The 21,024-nt window shown below is 33.1% G+C and overlaps 1 protein-coding gene across 1 annotated transcript; it reads left to right on the top strand.

Annotated features, from left to right (window-relative positions):
• The first annotated feature begins 866 nt into the window (after positions 1–866).
• Positions 867–4,787, top strand: LOC106876122 (uncharacterized). The gene is made up of 2 exons (XM_089363320.1): positions 867–2,392; positions 4,679–4,787. The coding sequence occupies exons 1-2, from the start codon at positions 867–869 to the stop codon at positions 4,785–4,787; spliced, it is 1,635 nt and encodes a 544-aa protein (XP_089219446.1).
• Positions 4,788–21,024: the final 16,237 nt, after the last annotated feature.

Raw genomic sequence — 21,024 nt, 5'->3', positions numbered from 1 at the left:
TTTACACAATTCAAAATTTCTTCAATTAAACAATCGCAATCAATATTCTAAATACAATAAGTTAGGTCACTGCGTCATTTTTTCACTCCAAAAATTTCCTAATAATGAATAAAATCCGTAAAACTACAGGAGTAAACATTTTCTCCCTAATAAAATCTAATTTCCTCTTTCTAATACAAATCCTTTCAACTCCTACTTCCTCTTATGTCCTACTTTCTCTTATGAACCTTTACGAAAATACAACAACAAATACAAAAAGAAAGGAAGGAGAAAAAGAAAACTATCAAAACTGAAACAATCACATTTCGATACTGTAATGACAGATACATACAAAATTACTTTGCCCCTCTAAAATTAACTATTTCTATTCCTCTTACACATCGTTTCAATTGCTACTTTCTCTTACGAACGTTTACCAACGATCCAAGAAAAAAGACAAAGAAACGAACGGGAGTGAGAGTCAAATAAACAGACACACTGCCAATCATACGTAAATACACACATATATATGTACCTATGGTTACCAATGACCTCATTCTAATTGGCGTGACACATTTGCCAAAACGCTTTTATACCCTCAGGTTCCGTCCTACTATGTGTGGTCAAAGAACACTTGGGTGCGTAGGAAGTCAGGTCAGGATGTTCAAGGACATCCCGATGTCAAGTTTAACAGTTGTCTAGGAAGAGTGTACACTGTGCCTCCCAACCAGCATGAGTCTTTTCACCTTCGCCTTCTCCTTCATGACGTTGTCGGCCCACAAAGCTTTCAAGATATAAGAACTGTTGACGGTGAATTATGTGACACTTTCCGCGAAGCCTGCTTCAGGCGTGGACTTTTGGAGGACGATTCACAATGGGCCGCCACTATGGCGGAGGGCATTTTGTTAAAATCCCCTAAAAGACTAAGATCGCTTTTCGCTATTCTACTCCTATGGTGCGACTTGGGTGATCCTGCCTCTTTATGGCTGACCTACAAAAATTACATGTCTGAAGATTTCCTGCATCAGGTTCACTTGCTAAATCCATCAATCGACATCGACTACAGTGACCTCATTTACAACAGAGCACTGCTTGAAATTGAAGATACTGTTCTCAATATGGGCGGGAGTCTGTTGCCAGTGTATGGTCTACTTTCAACAAACCGGGAATGCCCAAACACACTGTCTTCCGATTTGCTGCGTGAGACATGTTATAATGTTGATGAACTTGCCCTGTACATAGCGAACAATGAGCCAAAGCTCCTTCCAGAACAGAAGTTCGCTTACAACTCCATTATTAATTCTGTCTGGGACAAAGCTGGGGAGATTTTCTTCCTCGACACTCCTGCAGGAACTGGCAAAACTTTTCTCACAAAATTAATATTGGCTGAGATTAGGCGAACACAAGGCATTGCCTTAGCTGTGGCATCATCTGGAATTGCGGCTACTTTGTTGCCAGGCGGCAGGACAACTCACTCCACTTTCAAGCTCCCACTTGACTTAGCAAAGACGAACACACCAATTTGCAACATCAGTAACAGCTCAGAGCAGGCAGAAGTGTTCAGACGATGCAAGCTTATTGTTTGGGATGAATGTACAATGGCCCACAGAGGTGCTCTTGAGGCGCTAGATAGATCTCTGAGAGACATCAAAGACTCTACAGTTCCCATGGGAGGCATAACACTTCTTCTTTTAGGGGACTTCAGGCAAACACTGCCAGTTATTCCCAAGGGGAATACAGCTGGTACAGTACGTGCGTGTCTTAAGTCATCTGCATTGTGGCCCCTGGTGAAGACTATCAAACTTCACACTAACATGCGGGCTCATATGCGAGGTGACGTAGCATCAGCAGAATTTTCTCACACCCTCCTTGCACTTGGCGAAGCCAAAACTCCCTGCGATGAAAAGGGTAATATTACCATTGATTCACTTTGTACCATTGTTGATACGCCTTCTGATCTCACCGATGCAGTTTTCCCAGATCTCCAAGCAAATTATCATAATATGGATTGGATTGGCCAAAGGGCTATTCTAGCCCCGAAGAATACAACTGTTAACCATATTGATGATCAAATGCTAAAAATCATTCTTGGAGATGACTATATATATAAGTCTATTGATACAACTCCTGACCCTGAGGACGTCATCAACTATCCAATAGAAGTACTAAATTCCCTTGAGCCCCCTGGACTACCTCCACACATTCTCAAACTTAAAGTTGGTGCCCCTATAATACTCATTCGAAATTTGGTTTTGCCTAAACAATGCAACAGCACACGTTTAATCGTTAAGTCCTTATCTCCTAATCTGATTGAGGCCACAATAATCACAGGGTGTGGTCGAGGCAACATTGTCCTCATACCCAGAATGCATCTTTTCCCATCAGCAGCAGACCTACCTTTCACATTTCGGAGGTCCCAGTTCTCAGTGAGGCCATGCTTCGCAATCTCAATTAACAAAGCACAGGGGCAAACACTGTCTGTCGCAGGAATGCATTTAGGGGAGCCGTGTTTCTCTCATGGTCAGCTTTACGTTGGCTGCTCGCGTGTGGGCAGCGAGATTGATTCTTTTGCGTTCCTTCCACAAGGAAAAACAAAAAACATAGTACAATCATCAACAGTACTTTAAAACAATTAAGCCCCGAGCAACGCCGGGCACTTCTGCTAGTATAATATAAATGTATATATAATATAAATAAGTATATATATATATATATATATATATAATCAAACAATAAGCAACACGGATTTCAAAAGTGATTGCAGTACGCACGTTTCATGCTACTTCAATTTATTTAAGTAATGTGAGCATTACCTTAAATGCAATATGAAGAGCAATCTTCAGCTGCACAAAAAAATGTAGAAAAAAAGACATATTACAAATGTGGCAACATATTAAAACCAAGTGGGAGAGAGCAGAGGAAGAATGTATAAGTCCATCTTGACATAGCAGGGTCTATCAGGCTAGTAATTGATTCTAGACAAAAGTTTTAACTGTCTCAGAATTCTATTGTTTCTTATCTAGTGGTGATAGCAAAGGGACAATTACTTCTAAAGAGAGGGAAGGTGTAAGCAGTATGCATGGACAAGGCTATAAAAGTATTAGAATCTAGAGGTTTCACTGGTCATAGTAGTATCAGGTCATTTTATTACTATCAAAATGTTGAGGAATTAATGTTGAGGAATTATAGCCCTAGGTATATGGGTCAAATAGGTTTTTTACTTTTAGTCTGAATAGAGTAACAGTATAGTGGTACAGACAACAACAGAATTCTAACTAATGTTTACACAATAAGAGGTATGTTAATAAAATAAAATGAGTTGTAGTTATCTTCCACAAAAATCATGAAATAATGTCAATATTGAATTCAGGGGCTCTGGATAGGGTGTAAAATTTAAGGATATTAAGTATATTAAGTATATAGTGATCATGAACACTATTTTGAATTATCTTTAAAAAAACTTATTAGCTGACGATAAGATAATGATACTATTTAGGAGACACATAGGTAAGCCTTATTTATATAATGTGAATAAAAGATAAAAATTATTATCGGATTTATATTAGTTTATAATAATGTGTATACTGATGTTTAAGGGACTGAGAAAAGAAAGGATGTTAGGAAATAACAAGGATAATCAATACAGGAATCTGATGACTGATTTAAGTAGATTAGATGTTAAGGATAGAGATCAGGAATATATGTTGTAAAGTTTCAATTACCAAAATAAATATGTGCTAGTTGATAGCTCTAGATGACTATAACAGCTGAAGATTGCTCTTCATATTGCATTTAAGGTAATGCTCACATTACTTAAATAAATTGAAGTAGCATGAAACGTGCGTACTGCAATCACTTTTGAAATCCGTGTTGCTTATTGTTTGATTTTAATCACCCATCCTTTTTGGGATGTGATGTTCGGGTGCCTTCGCATAAGTACCATATTCAAGCCTTGAATCTATATCTAAACTGTCTATATATATATATATATTTATATATATATATATATATATATATATATATATATATATGTATGTATATATATGTATGTATATTTATATATAGTAAACATACAATAAAATATTATAATAATATATTAATATATTAAGATATACTAAATACATTATAACATAGGTGGCTATAGCAATTAAAACCAAAACGGTTTGTGTGTGTGTGTGTGTGTGTGTGTGTGTGTGTGTGTGTGTGTGTGTGTGTGTGTATGTGTATATGTGTGTGTAAAAAGTAAAAGTGGAAACAGCACAGTCATGTTTAAAGATTTTTTTTTACATTTTTTTCCCTTTAATCAAACAGGAAATGTATTTTTACATTTGCTACATTAAGTGCCTTTTATTAGATATAATAACCTGTGCATAGTTAAGAGCATGTTTCAAACATGTTCTTTAGCTAGGCACAGACTATGATATTTAATGCAAAAAAATATTTTTCCTGTTCACTTAAAGGAAAAAAAAGAAATGTCTTTAAACATATGACCCTGCTGTTTCCACGTGTACTTTTTGCCTATAACCTTTTAATTTGTATGGATTCTTATTCCCTTTTCAATGGGAAATATTTTTAATAAATATAATCATAGTGAAAAGTAGTGACAAATTATCAAAAATCGCTTGCTAATCAAGATAATTTGAGCTTGATGGAGAAAACAAAGTGCTGATAATCAAAATAAGCATTTTTATTATTTCAGTAATAATATCTACTTTAACTACTTTTCTGCTCTGCTATGGTCAAAAGTGGCAATGCCATTGCCAACACTTAGAATCATCAAAGAAATTGTTGACGTCCCCATTGCCTAAGGGGTCACTCCTGATATCTTAGCAGATGAAACCACATGTCCCAACTCCCCCACCCTTGTCTTGCTTTAAATGATTAGGTACTTGTTAGATGAAATTCTGAAATGTTTGAAATTTAACGAGACAATTTTCTTGAAATTAATAACTCTGGTGCATTTTTCATTTCTTTTTCTGTCAAAGTATATGTTCTTCCTGTAGCAGTTCTAGGGGTCAAATTTACAAAGGATATCTAAATAACCCACTGTTAAAACATTTGACTTTCTAGGATACTGAAATGATGATGAGAGTCCCTTAGGTTCAAGAAAGGTGAGTTTTACTTGCATAGTTTCTGGGTATGTTTCTATAACACAGGCTAACCACCAGTCACCATCATAGGTTGCAGCTACAAATCCTTTTATGCCCTCAAATTGAATAGCATCTTGCATGGAGATACTAATTTTAGTATAATTGTAGATATCATTTTTACCGTAATTTCTGAAGGTGAGTTTGGGATAAAGCAATGCAACTACTGTGTCCCTGGAATTGTTTCTAAATCTCTCTCTCAATAGATTTTTCTCATTCTGCATTTCATCATTTGAGGAGTAGATAAAATTAATTGCAGGAATGTTTTGCTGACCATAGTCATGAAGTTGTCTTGGAGTCACGATTTGTTCATTGAAAGGACATTGTAAACTTGCCTGAGCTGCCATTCATTTAATTGTGCCTCCTAAGCCATTACAAGATCTCTTGTTATGAGAAATAACAAAGAAGTGCCGCTCTACATCAGTATGGAAATCTATAAAATGGTAACAAAAATTTATAAAATTCTTACAATTTTTATGTTGTGAAGCAGCACCATCTGAAAAATAGAGAATTTTGTTGGTATTAAAGGCTTTGCTCCAAAGAAAATCTGTCAGCTTTCTTTGGAAGAGATGGACTGCTATTGTACCATGCTTCATAAAGTTGGATATAATAACAACATTGATGTTAGTCACATCATTGTTTTGTTTATAGTAACAAACAGGTGGATAGTGGCTTGGGCATTGTTCCAATAAAATCCTTATGTAGCATCTTGCAAGATGAATGTTTCAAAACACAATTTCACATAAGGAATCATATAAAACAAATTCATAAGTGTGTGTATATATACATATACATATATATATATATATATATATACCAGTCGAGCCAACACTATCGATGTGTGCGTCAACAATAGTGTTAAAGTCTCCTAACACCACTAATGTCTTCAACATCATGAGAAAGTTCTCTAGGTGCCAATAAAAATCAGTGTGTAATCCTCTATCACAAGGTGCATAGATCCCGATCAACCTGAAGGCCTTACTGCTGTATGTCACATCAAGGATAACCAGCCCACCTTCTATGTCTACATAGACTGTACTTGTCTGCAGAGCCAAGCCTTTTCGGATCAGTACAACTACCCCCACCTCGACCTCTTGTCTGGTCAGGAGACATGATTTTCTCATAGCCATTCAGGAGGGGCGAGAAGGTTTGTAGACTATCCAGCTTGGTCTCTGTAGCAACCATCATATGCATATTGTGTGATCTGAGGTCATCAAGGAAACAGGCTTGCTTCCACTTCGAGCTCAGACCATGCACATTCAAACATCCAAGGTTGAGTGCAGCCATTAAAAACAATGGGAAAAAAGCAAGGGTTCTACTTACCCTTAACTGGTGATGTTGGGGCTGACCTCACCACCCATGAAGCAGTCCCTTCCTTCTCCTCCTTCTTCAAGTAGCAGGACAGGGCTATAATCTTCCTGATGTTCATTGGATGCCTCTCCTTCAGCTCCCTGTATAGGGTTTCCCCTATCCAAGCGCACCTCTTGTCCATACTCCTATGTTGAAGGTATATTTTGGCTGTATGATGGTTTTTGATCACTTCGTCCGTGTAAATGTTTTTAGTATTGTATTCTACCAAAATTTTTTCATCTTTTTCTTTTCCTGTGGTGATGGAGCGGGGTCTTTTTTTGTTATTTGTGGTGAAGTGCTGCTTTTTCCTGTGGGGGATATGGGTGGGGAAGGTGCATGTGTTCGTTTCCGAACTGTCATGAACTTCCTCTCAGCCACCTCCATGGTTTTGTCTGGGGGAGCTGTATTTTTTTCTACAACAGGTGCCTCTGGTTTCAAGGGGGTGGGCAATTTTGTTTTTGCAGGGACTTGAGTGTGCAGGGGCTGGGTCTTTTCATTGTTTTGTTTGGGGGCCAGCACTGCAACAGAGGGAGTGGGAGTGTTTGTCTTTGTGGGGGCTGGTGTGTGTTGGGGCTTGGGGTTGTTTTTTTCGGATGTAGTGCCTGGTGTCTGTATAAGATTGTCATTTTTTCTCTTTTCTTCCTCTCTCTTTTTTCTTTCTTCGCAGTCAAGGCGAATGTGGCCCTTCTTTCCACACTCATAACAGGTGGGTTTTTTCCTTCCACCTGTATTTGAAGGGCCACATTCTCACCCACGAGCACCTTGTCTGGAAGCATTTGTATATCTTCCAGTGGCCCCTGAATTATGGCTGAAATGCTCTGTCCCAGACAGTTCTGGGGAGCAGAACATGTTATCTGCAAAACTTTTATTTTTTATGTCCTGTTAAACAACAGGGCAGCCATCACTTCATGTTGGTCGATATCTGGTGGCACTTCTGTCATCTTTACACAAGAAGTGTGCCTCCCCATGTAGGTTGGCAGAAGCACCACCTCCTTTGTTTGCAGGGGGCTCACGGAGCACCCGTGGGCCATCTCTTCAGTTGCAAACCTGACTTTAATTGTCGCATATGCCTTTCCCTTCTCGATGTATGCAATGTCCTTCCACATAGGGGCCAGGAATTTCTCTATTTTGTCTTTTTCAAAATGTTTAAAATGTTTATTCTGTGGACAATAAGATTTAAACATTACTGTTTTCCTTTTTGTCTCTCTGGCGTTGAAGTGGGCTGATATCTTAATATCACCGTCCTCCTCCTTCATTCTTCCGAAATATTCTTCCAGTTTTTCAACTGGAATTTCTATGGTTTCAGTTGCCACTGCGGCAACTGCCAAAAATTTTTTACAGTGTTGGCACCTCCACCAACATTAACACCACTCTCTTTGAGTGTGCATTTTTCTTTAATAATTTCAACCAACATATTCTGTCGAAATTAATTCAATACAAAAATAAAGCCTACAACGGCTTTTCAAAGTTTACCAAAAAATGTTCAACAGAAAATATTGCTTCCACTTAAAGTGGAAGCCTATAATAGCATTAACAATAAATTTTCCAATTTTATGTTTTGTTGTACAATAACTCTACAAACAATATTTCCAAAACTTTTAACTTTAATATGCACTTTGCAGCTACACAAAAACGACAGCAAGTACATATTGGATTGCAATAATGAAATAAACAGATGTGCTCCAAAAGGAAACAGCTGGAATTTTATGCTACCTACCTACATAATATATATATATATTATGTATGTATGTATGTATGTATGTATATATATTTGTATGCGTGCACACGTGTGTGTGTGTGTGTGTGTGCGTGTGTGTGTGTGTGTGTGTCTGTGTGTAGATGTGTGTCTTTGTATCTCTGTTTTTCCCCTGCCACTGCCTGGCAATTGGTGCTGGTATGTTTATGCCCCAATAACTTACCAGTTTGACAAAAGAGATGACAGAATAAGAACCAGGCCTAAAAAGAAACAGAAAAAACAAATGCTGGGTTCAATTGTTTGAGTAAAATTCTTCAAGATGTTGCCCCCCCCCCCCCCAGCATGGCTACAATCTAGTGACTGAAACAAGTAAAAGATTATATATATATATATATATATATATATATATATATATATACACACACACATGCACATATTATATATAATGCTAAATTTTTACCATTGATAAACAAAAAATATTGTTGAAACTAGTTTGGTATATATGTAAATAAAGTTATTTTAAACAATTACAAGTTTTTCAAATTTAGGTGCATTTTCAACAACAAATTTGCCTATGTATGTATGTATGTATGTATGTACGTATATATATATATGATATATATATATATATATATATATATATATATATATATATATATATATATATAAAAGATAATAAGAGTGAAAAAACTACAGAAGGCTTGTGTTACATGGTTAAAGTATATATTTAAATTATGTCAGAAAAATGTAAGAAAAATGTTAGAAAAATGTTATAAAATCTTTTTGGTATATAAACATTGTATTTTGAGAAATAACCGGTTTCGTGTTGTCTTTTCAAATTTCTCTACTTCATTGTGTCGTGAAGAAAATTGGAAAAGGTTCCTGGACGACTGTTTCATACTCTGGAATGAAAACACAGATGAACTCTTGAAATTCAAAAGTCTATTGAACAGTGTCAACTCAAACATACAGTTCACAATGGAGTACAACCAAAAGGAGCTCCCATTCTTGGATATACTAATTAAAAAAGTAAACCTAAAAATAGAAACGGACATATTTTACAAAACCACAGACGCCAAACAATATCTACTATTTGATTCATGCCACCCAAGACACACCAAGACAAACATCCCCTTCAACCTTGCAAGAAGAATATGCACAATAGTGTCAGAAGAAAATACTAGAGACTACAGACTACAAGAACTCAAAAACGCACTAATTGACAGACACTACCCAGTTCAACTCATAGAAGAAGGAATCAGACATGCATCACAAATTAACATAGAAAACTTAAGAAAAGTTAAACACAGCAACACACATTCCCCGAAAATACTACCGTACATATCCACATACAACCCCAGAAACAAAGAAGCCTTCACCATCATCACCCAAAACATACCAATGCTACATAAGGACCCCAAATTGAAGGAAATTTTACACACACACAAAATCATCAAAAGCCACAAACAACCAAAATCACTGAAAAAGATCCTCACAAAGGCAAAATTACTTTCCGAAACAACAGATGCGAAAGTAAACAAATGTGGTCGACCAAATTGTGCAACATGCCCAAACATTCTAGAAGGTTCAGAATTCCTCTTCAAAGAGGGACACAAATTCAAAGTTAAATCTACCTTTACTTGTGCCTCAGAAAATCTTATTTATGTAATAAGATGTTCGGGCTGCCACGAGAACTACATAGGGTCTACAGGGTTATCGCTCAGACGTAGATGCACTCTGCACCGCCAGCAGATTGCATACCCAGAATACCGAATGATACCTTTTAGTGATCATATTGAAAAATGCATAAAACAAATGCTACCACAATTTATAATCTTTCCTTTTTATCAATGTGCCATTAAAACACCAACACAGATTAGATTAAATAAGGAAACCTTTTTCATTCAAAAATACAAACCCAAACTTAACCATTGCGAACACATTTAAATAAGGAAATTCATCACCCCACTGGAAAAAAAAGGGGGGGAAAATATAGAACAAAACCATGGTAAATTAATCAAATTCTACCACCTCCTAGATTTCGATTATCTCCCCTATACCGGAAGAAATCCCTAATTACCTCCCCCTATCTAGAACTCTTCTTTCTCAGACTGGAACGAACACGACACAATGAAGTAGAGAAATTTGAAAAGACAACACGAAACCGGTTATTTCTCAAAATACAATGTTTATATACCAAAAAGATTTTATAACATTTTTCTAACATTTTTCTTACATTTTTCTGACATAATTTAAATATATACTTTAACCATGTAACACAAGCCTTCTGTAGTTTTTTCACTCTTATTATCTTTTATACATCCAACCACGTGCTTTCACATACCAACTTTCTCACACATATATATATATATATATATATCTGTTCAAGATTATGGAAATTTTGATACGGAAATACACCTGCGAATTCAAAGGGCAGCAAAAGCATTTGGTGGCTTGGAATCACACATCTGGCGCCAGTGACATATAAATAACAATACAAAGCTGGCTCTTTATTAATCATTTGTCTTACCATCCCTATTGTATTCCTGTGAAACTTGGACTTGTTATGAAAGGCATTTTAAACTGTTAGAACAATTCCACCAAACATGCCTTTGTCATATTTTAAAAATTAAATGGAATTCTTTTACTCCAAGCACAGATATCCTTACATCTGCAGGCATCCCCTCAATTAAAGCTATGATTTTGAGGAGCCAATTGAGATGGTGTGGCCATATTGTCGAATGGCAGATGAACGCATGCTGAAACAGCTGTTTTATGGTGAGCTTGCAGAGGGGAAACGCTACTGGCATAAGCCTAAAAAAAGGTTTAAGGATGACATATATATATATGGCACCCAAGGCAAGCATCAAAGTTGTGCCCCACCACTAAAGTGGTACACTGGGCATGTGCCCTGCTTGCCCCACCCTAGCTATGCCCCTGTATATATATACATATATATATATGTATGTATGTATATATATATATATATATATACAGGGTGCATTGAATAAACTGTTGTCTAAATTATGCAAAAATGAAAATAACACTGATATATCATTTTAATGGATGCATATTTACCAAAATTACATAAAACTATCTTGAAATACTAAAGAATAAATTTATTCAATAAAATTGCTATTGTCTTCTACCATGGCCTCCAGAGGACTTTGGAATCTTCTGCAACTCTTCTGGACAGTCTCCTTGTTTAAGTTTGTGAAGACTGCCATAATCCTTGCCTTAAGTTCATCTTTGGTGTTACAATGAGTTTTATTAGTCTCTCACTCAACTGCACCCCACACATGATAATCAAGGGGGTACCCAACTGACTCTACTATACTGTGTAGTTGACAAGATCAAAAACAAACAATGCGAATAGATGAAATTAAAAATATAAAATGGTGACAATTTATCCATTGCACCCTCTCTCTCTCTCTCTCTCTCTCTCTCTCTCTCTCTATATATATATATATATATATATATATATATATATATATATCATCATCGTCGTTTAACGTCTGCTTTCCATGCTGGCATGGGTTGGACGGTTTGACTGAGCACTGGCGAGCCAGAAGGCTGCACCAGGCTATATATATATATATATATATATATATATATATATATATATACTGAGAGAGAGAGAGAGAGAGAGAGAGAGAGAGAGAGAGAGGAGTTTTAGGAACAAGGCATATTCTATGATTTGTGAGGCTGATATTGGGAAAGAAGTTTCCCCCCACCCTGTGAACTGAAAAGTTGGGGAATACTGTCCCTGTATGTATATTCCTATTTCCATCACAGCTAGTAGAACTACTATATAAAGCTCTTGTTGCTTAACCTCAGATCAGTTCAGATCCATTAAACTCAAGTTCAAATTAGAGAGAGATCCAGCTGTTATTTCCAGCAGTTTGATGGATTTCCTTTATTCATTATGTTGTTACACCAACTCATATACATTATTGTAAATCCATATCATGATTCTCTGAAAACCAGTGTGGTAAGTATAGAAAAAACTGAGGGGGTGGTCTTCACTGAGGGGGTCTAATAAAACCAAAAAATGTCTGGAGATTTTGCTGTGCTCACCAAAAATAAGATTTAATTAATCATTTCTTACGTAGGTACAAGCTCTCAGATTTTGAGGGGATGGGACAGTCGATTATATCAACGTCGTCCCCAGTAATTAACTAGTACTTTATTTTATAATCTCCAGAAAGAAAGGCAAGTTGACTTCAGCATTTTCTTTACAGCATTCCTTTTTAATTGAAATTTCAGAGTTGTCTCCCCTACTTCCTCTGATAGAGTTATTTTCTCTCTTCACAGTCTTGGTCAATTAAAATGTTTGCTGAACAGCCATATGAAGTTTAGTGGTTAGACTGTAAAATAATAGTATGGAATGCTGAGAGACTAACTGAAAGAATATGAAAAAATAGGTTAGGGAGTTAGCAGCTTACACCACTACGTGACAGCTGTGCCTAGCCAACCCAGGTTGTCAGTAAATGTTAGTGTGATAGTGTTTTACAAACTAATTTATTCAGTTTTTATCTCTACCTTTGGCAAGTGTCTTCGACTATAGCCTCGGGCCGACCAAAGCCTTCTGAGTTGATTTGGTAGACAGAAACTGAAAGAAGCCTGTCGTATATATATGTATATATATATATATATATATATATATATATATATATATATATATATATATATATATATATATATATGTATGTGTGTGTATATGTTTGTGTGTCTGTGTTTGTCCCCCCACCCCCAACTTCACTTGACAACCGATGCTGGTGTGTTTACGTCCCTGTAACTTAGCGGTTCGGCAAAAAAAGACCGATAGAATAAGTACTAGGCTTACAAAGAATAAGTCCTGGGGTCGATTTGCTCGACTAAAGGCGGTGCCCCAGCATGGCCGCAGTCAAATGACTGAAACAAGTAAAAGAGTAAAAGAGTATCATTTAAATATATAGCATCTTTTATATATTATATAACTATATTTGAATTTATCTTGTTATAATAATATATTCATTACATGTTTCACTAACCAGAATATACCACTGTTAGCAAGTCTTTTACTTCATCGCACATCTTTAATCTTGTGCCAGAGGTTGGGGGTTATGGCATCCTTAGCTGAATGGAATAAGATACTGAAATACTAGAATTTGTTGTAAATAATTTTTCTTAACTTTTGAAATTTGAAAAGTTTAAAAAATAACCTGGACGACTGACAAGGAAGTTTTTCACTTTCTTAGCAAGCCGTCTCACTGAAGTATCAGATGATTCTTGTAAAGATTCTTGGTTGTTCTGGAGCCTCAGCTTTATGACAGGCTGCATTTTTACTGTGAGTGTTTTGGGTTGTCACAAAAATATTCAAATTATCATCAGTGTTCCTTGGTGCAATGTATAATTGAGGAAATATGCAAACCACTGTGTTTTAGAAATATTGATAATACCATAAGCTACAGAAAGAAAAGTAGATTACTTATAGTAACAAAATTTATTAGTAACTTAGTCCTTTGCTTGTTCAATCTTTGAATTTCAAGCCTCACAAATTAGGTTTCAGCTTTAAACCATTATTGATACATTACAAAACATAAATGCGTCTCACATTAGAGTATCGTACATACAAATATTCTGAGTTTAGGACTGGATTTTAAAATAACCTATGTAATTGATTAACAAACCTTCTCACAACAACACATTTATAACTTCTTGCCTGTGTTATGTCCTCTTCCTGTCTCTCCTACTACTACCACTGCAATGGCTTCTACTTTCATGAACTAGCAAACTACATACAGCTTCTACTTTAGTCCATCAGATACACTGGTCTTTTCCCCACTTTCTACCTCTGTGTCTTACCCACAAATTCTGCAATAAATGTTTTGTTTTATCCTTCCTTTACAATTTTATCTCTGTGAATTAAGGCTGTGAGCCTTAATTATTAGAATACAGGGCAAAATGCTTAGCAATATTTCATCTCTCTTTATGTTCTGAGTTCAAATTCCATCAAGGTCAACTTTGCCTTTCACCCTTTTGGGGTTGATGTAAAAGACTTACTCTCTCTCTCACAAATTTACTGGTCTTAAACCAAAATTTGAACAGACAGGTGTTTAATTTGAACATTAACAATACTAAAATCACCAGTTTGAGAGGTTCTGCAAAGGTTTTGGGTGCTATCTCCACTTCTTGGACTAAATAAAATAAAATAATATGGCAAAAGTATATACTATAAGGTAAATAGTATATGCATACTCCAGTTTAAAATAGAGATTAGTACTTTTTGTTGTATATGTATGAATATCTTTACATTCAGCATAATTAGTAATAGTCTTACCACTGCCTTTTATACTGGATTCTGAGTCTAAAGACAAGTGGAGGTAATGAATGATTGTATTTATTTCCTTAAATCTGAGAAGGAAGGACAATTTAAATTATAATAGTACACAAATATAGCTTATACCAAAACAATGGTACTTATTGCATTTAGAGTTATTCTATATACTGACAATATACTAGCGGATACATTTGCTACTGTATTAGAAATACCTTAATTACTTTTCAGGTGCATCATAATTACTATGATAAAGCATTTGGGTTTCATTAGATTGCAAAAACTAGGTTTCAATTTAATTAGTCATTCAGTACAGAAAGGAGTGTTAAGTATCATTGATATATTTTTCCCTTTTTCTATTCTATGTATAATAATGAAGACTCACAGTTTTATTTTCAAGTCTATTTTGGAGAAGAGGAAGGAATAAAAATAGGCAACAATCTGGGTGCACTATATTTAGGTAAAAGTGATGTGTCCCATTTATTTAATGCTATGGAGAATTGAAATAAGCTCATCCAGTTTTAAACCAAAAAAATTGAAATACATTAATGAAACTGATAAAAATAACTTCATCTAGTGGCCTAGATGTCAATCTGCCAGTTTTGCTGTCTGCAAATTACACCTAATTAGACAAAAATTGCCAGTCAGAGAAATCAACTTCTGCTTCATCTCTCTCTCTCTCTCTCTCTCTCTCTCTCTCTCTCTCTCTCTCTCTCTCTCTCTCTCTCTCTCTCCTCTCTCCTCTACCTCCCTCCCCCTCCCCCTATCTCCAACAATTTGAATCAGTAAATCCTTAAATCCTTTCCATTGATTGCATTCTTTTAATCCACCTTTAATCCAAACTCAAATTGTTATGGTAACCTTTCCTTATCATCACAGCAACACTAATCTATTGTCAATTAATTCCTTTTGGGAGTCATTATTGCAGTATCACCTTGATTTAGCCCTTTCTACACAACTTGTATGCATTGCTACCAAGAACCCCAGTCTTGCTAACCAACCACCCATGCTACTAAAATCTATTAGACAAAAAATCATGAAGCCAATCAAACAAAGTGAAACAAAGCAGAAACTTTGAAAAGCAGTCATGGTCTGCATTGACAAATACTAATTACAGAAAGTGCATAACATACAATAAAGGTATTTGTTATCAATAAAAGGAGAAGTCTGATATTTTGGGTGAAGCTTATCATTTTGCCTTCAATAAAAGGCTCAAACAAAAATTTCAGCATCAAACATTCTTCAATCCATCCATCTGCCCCTCTGTCTATCCATCTATCCATCCATCCATTCATCCAGAATGCAAATATTGCAATGCAAATTATCCAATGCTTTAACAACTCTGCTGAATCAATGAAGATAATATTGTCAAAACTATGCAGATAATTGCCATCATAGAAACCATGTATACATATTAAAAAGTGCATAAGTGATATATATATATATGTGTGTGTATATATATATATTTTTTTTATTTAAAAAAAATTTTTTATAATTTTTTTATTTTTTTGATATATATATATATATATATATATATATATATATATATATATACTTTTTTAAAATCTTTTATATATATATATATATATATATATATATATATATATATATATATATAAAATATACAAGAATAAGGGCAGGGAATCGTCAATTAATAATAGAATTAATAATTAACAATTTTGCCAAGTAGTTCAGTATGAAAAAACCTGGATTAGCATTGAGTTGCTTCTCCAACATACTGAAAATTTAGAAATAGCAGTCAAAGAACTACTGATTCTAAACTACAAATTTTTCTCTAAATGGATGGCGATATTTATATATATATATATATATATATATATATATATATATATATATATATATATATATATACATTTATTTTTCTCAATTGTTATATATTTTATATTTTCCCTTTTATTTTTTATATTTTAATTTTTATTTTATATTTTATATTTTATTCTTTATCTCTTATTTTTATTATTTTTTAGTTCTTATTTTATTTCTTATTTGTTACATTAGTAATGTGGGTGCTATTATTTCCTATCACTATTATACTATATTACTACGGTCGAAATGCCCCCAATACTCTGTATTTTGAATTTTAACGTCCAACCCTCCCTCTCCCATATACTTTATTTCCCTTTTCTTGTTGACATGTTTAATTATTCATTCTTTAAGGTCTTCTATGTTATAATTACCCTTTCCACTTCCTTCACCCTTCTTCATCTAGATAAGTGTATGTAGATAAGTTAGTACACTTAAGTTGTAATTCACTTAGGTTGACCACTCACCACAAGAATATCATGTTTCAAGTTTATTCTGGCCTGACACTTCTTATTTACGACCCACCACTGATATAGGCAGACACAGCTCATATATATCTATCCCTTACGACCTTTAAGATCTCTGTATCTATATCTATTTATCTGCTTTATCTTCTTCTTCTACATTTAGATTTTTCCTCACCACCCTTCGCCAACCCGTCTAAATAGCTTAGATGTATCTTACTTGACTATCCAGATTTTTTCTTATTGTTTCTTAGATTACCCACCCCACCGATTTGACTCCTTTTATGTATTACTTTATTTTAGTTTTATTTTTGTATGAATATCTGTATTATTTTTTCTTCTTAGTATTTTATATTCCTATTTTATTTTATATTATTATTTCATTTTTGTTATGTTTTTTTATTGTATTGTTTTTAACCACCAACTTAACACTACACACTGAATTGTGGCAAGGTATGGACGGATTCCGGAGTACCGAGAAAATTATGTATAAATATATCAAATTAAGAATTCTACGAGGTATGGTACAATGCAAAATACCAAACGGAACCTCACCTCTTATATCTCATCTTTCTTCCTCCTTTAACGCCTATGTGATATAATTCTTGGGAGAGAATACATACATTTGCAGCTGAAGATAGCTTTATATTGTCAATTATACACTGATGTAACAACTATAAAACTATAAAGCTTGAAACACGTGTACCGCAGAATCCTTTGTGTTTTTGTTTTTATTTTTGCATTTACAATTTATATATATATATATATATATATATAAATCTATACTTATTTCTGTTTGTGTGTGTGTGTGCATATATATATATATATATATATATATATATATATATATATATATATATATATATATATATATATATATATATATAAATATTATGATATTAGAGAATGTCAAAATCCAAACTTATAAGGATATTCAATTTAGCAATATCAAATTGAATTTTATAATAAAAAATATAATAATAATTTAAAGAACCACCAAAATGCAATTCAAACAATGATAGAGATTAGACACCATTAAGAAAAAATTACTCTACAAAATACTAATTTAAAAATCTATAAAATCTAAAAGAAAAGTTTATAATCCATAAAAATCTATAAAAATACTAAAAATTTAATTCAGATTAGTAAGCTGATAAAAAAGAAAGTGAATTGTAGATCACGTGTGTTTCGTGGCCACATAATAGCAGAAAAAATTTGTACAATTCACAATAAATTGATCTGGATAAATTCTACTCAGAATGAAGTCACTCTTCAGGTCTTTATAAATTCAAATAATGTATTCTACTAATTAAATAATACAAATAAAATATGAAGGTAGTAAAAATGGCGAGAAAATCGCTAATTAGATATAACAATAAATTATGAACAAGAAAGGATACTAAGGACAACTTCGATATACCAATGGGGGCACCCGATTCTTCTCAGGCAACAGACATAGTAGGCATGTATTTATTATCCGAACTTAAATTAGAAAACTTAAAGTTAGAAGGTGGTTTATATAGGGATGACCTATTATTAATACCTAAGGACTGCACCAACAGAACTCTAGAATTATATAAGAAAATATATAGTCTTTAAAAAGAAATGGATTGAGCATTACCATATATAATGAGCACTACAATGTTAATTATTTAGATGTTAATTTTAATTTAATAACAAGTATAACTCAACCTTTCCATAAAAATAATGAAAACCTTAGATATATTAATGCTATGAGTAACCACCCATCTGCGATTAAAAAATCTTTAACATATAAAATTTAGGAAAAAGAATATCGCTACTTTTGTCTAACAATAGAATTTTCCAAAAACATGCACCTTATTATAATGAAGTACTTCATAAGGCGGGATATAATAATAATATAAAATTTTTAATGATAATTCTAGCTATACCTATAATATAAAAGACTATAATAATAAAAACAATACATATGTTTTTTATAATAACAAACTGAACTATAAGAACTATAAGGTTTTCCTAGATAATTATGATATTAAAAATAAAGATAATGTTAACAATAAACGTAAACATAACAATAAGAATTATAGACTAGCTAATACAAGTGTAGATCATTCATTTAAAGATAAAAATAATAAATCTAATAATAGAAATAATGACGAAAAAACTTGGTTAATAATCCCTTACGGGGACCAAGTTAAAACAAATATTATTAAAGAAATTCTAAATATAATCAAAACATTCATTAAAGACAATAAAAAATATGAAGACATTTCCTCTAGTAAGAATTTAGGAGTTGATTACTTGACTACTAATAATGTTGGTAACATTATCTCATCCTTTAATAAGTTTAAATTGAATAAGTTTTACAATAATAAATTAAGCAACATTTCCAATAATAATAATAGTAATAATAAAGACCAGTATATAACTAATTGCACATGCAGTGATAAAACTAAATGCAAATTTAACAATAAATGTAATTTAGAGGATGTGGTATATCAATGTGTAGTAACTCTTTATGTTGATAATAACAAGAATAGATATAGTTTAAACACGATTTACATCGGTTCAACCTTTAACAAAATCAAATCACGAGTGGCTCAACATACGCATTCTTTTAAGAATAGAAACTTAATTAATTCCACTGGCCTTAGTAAATACATATGGGACCTTAAATGGAAAAAAATTAAGTACAATTTAAAATGGGAAATATTTTGTAAGGCAAAATCTTATCGAATAGGTAGTAAATTTTGTTCTTTATGTACTAACGAGTTCAAGGAGATATTATTAACTAATAATAAAAAAAATCAATAAACTCCCAAGATGAACGCAAAATTAAATGTAGACATAAGCTAAACTTTTTATATAATAAATTTAGATAATGTTTATACAAACCTTATTTTAAGATACTTGCTATAGTAATGACTTCGTGGAAGAGAATAAAGTTTAGATTGTGAAGATTTTAGGAAAATACATAGATTAAAACTAAATAAGCTACTTAAAAATGTATAATAAGTTCACCGAAATATTTCTATTCCTCATAATATAGTATGATTTACGTACCTTTGATACCTCTTACATTTATTAGTTCTTATTACTTAGACTTCAATAATAATTAAATTTTATTCTTCCACTAAATAGCATCCTACAGATTAGTTTCCTGTTTCTTATACACATTTCGTGATTTTATCCATTATAATACTTCTTCTCTCTTCTTCTTGTGATGCCATATTGTCACGTGATTTATATATTTTAAATTCTATATAGTAAGTTTGATATTTGAGTTCACAGAGGGAAGCCATATTGTCACGTGACATACTTTGTATAAATTCCATGCATCAAGGTTAATACTACAGTTAACAAGGAATCTTCGATAAGATCAGTGATGCCGTTTATTTTATTAATACTGTTGAATGTTTGAATTCATTTCTTAGTTAATAACACTATCTTTTTACATGTATTCCTATTTTTTATCTACAGATAGCATTTCTTTATTAGAGGAATTAAGCCTTTAACTTGAATGATTATTATTATTAAACCTTGACATTTTATGTATTGTACTAATAAGAGCTTTTCTACTTTATTCCTATTTTATTTGTATTATTTAATTAGTAGGATACATTATTTGAATTTATAAAGACCTGAAGAGTGACTTCATTCTAAGTAGAATTTATCTTGATCGAATTATTGTGAATTTTACAGATTTTTTCTGCTATTATGTGGCCACGAAACGCACGTAGTCTACAATTCACTTTCTTTTTTATCAACTTACTAAACTGAATTAAATTTTTAGTTTTTTTATAGATTTTTATGGATTATAAACTTTTCTTTTAGATTTTATAGATTTTTAAATTAGTATTTTGTAGAGTACATTTTTCCTGATGGTGTCTAATCTCCTTCATTGTTTGAATGCATTTTGGTGGTTCTTCTCTAAATTATTATATATATATATATATATATATATATATATATATATATATATATATATATATATATATATATATATATATATATATATATATGGTGTGTGTGTGTGTGTGCGTGTGTGTTTGTGTGTGTATTACATGTTTATATGTATGTGTGTATGTATGTATGTATGTATGTATGTATGTATGTATGTTTCCATATGTTTGAATGTGCAAACAATAAAAATACATACGATTTAAACAAGCAAAAGGTTTAAATTTATTTATAGGTAAGAATAGCCCTTATATATATATATGTGTGTGTGTGTGTGTGTGTAAAAATTTAGATTCAGATGAA

The sequence above is a fragment of the Octopus bimaculoides genome, chromosome 14 (genome assembly GCF_046866305.1).
Source record: "Octopus bimaculoides isolate indiv1 chromosome 14, ASM4686630v1, whole genome shotgun sequence".
NCBI classification, from domain to species: Eukaryota; Metazoa; Mollusca; class Cephalopoda; order Octopoda; family Octopodidae; genus Octopus; species Octopus bimaculoides.
The sequence above is the reverse complement of the archived record's forward strand: the minus strand, read 5'-3'. Positions and strand labels throughout refer to the sequence as shown.

Bases quoted from the DNA above. Each gene is read 5' to 3' on its own strand.
- LOC106876122 (XM_089363320.1), top strand. From the start codon at position 867: ATGGCGGAGGGCATTTTGTTAAAATCCCCTAAAAGACTAAGATCGCTT. The intron at 2,393-4,678 runs GTCCCAGTTCTC...TTATTATTTCAG, and splicing joins CTACCTTTCACATTTCGGAG to TAATAATATCTACTTTAACT.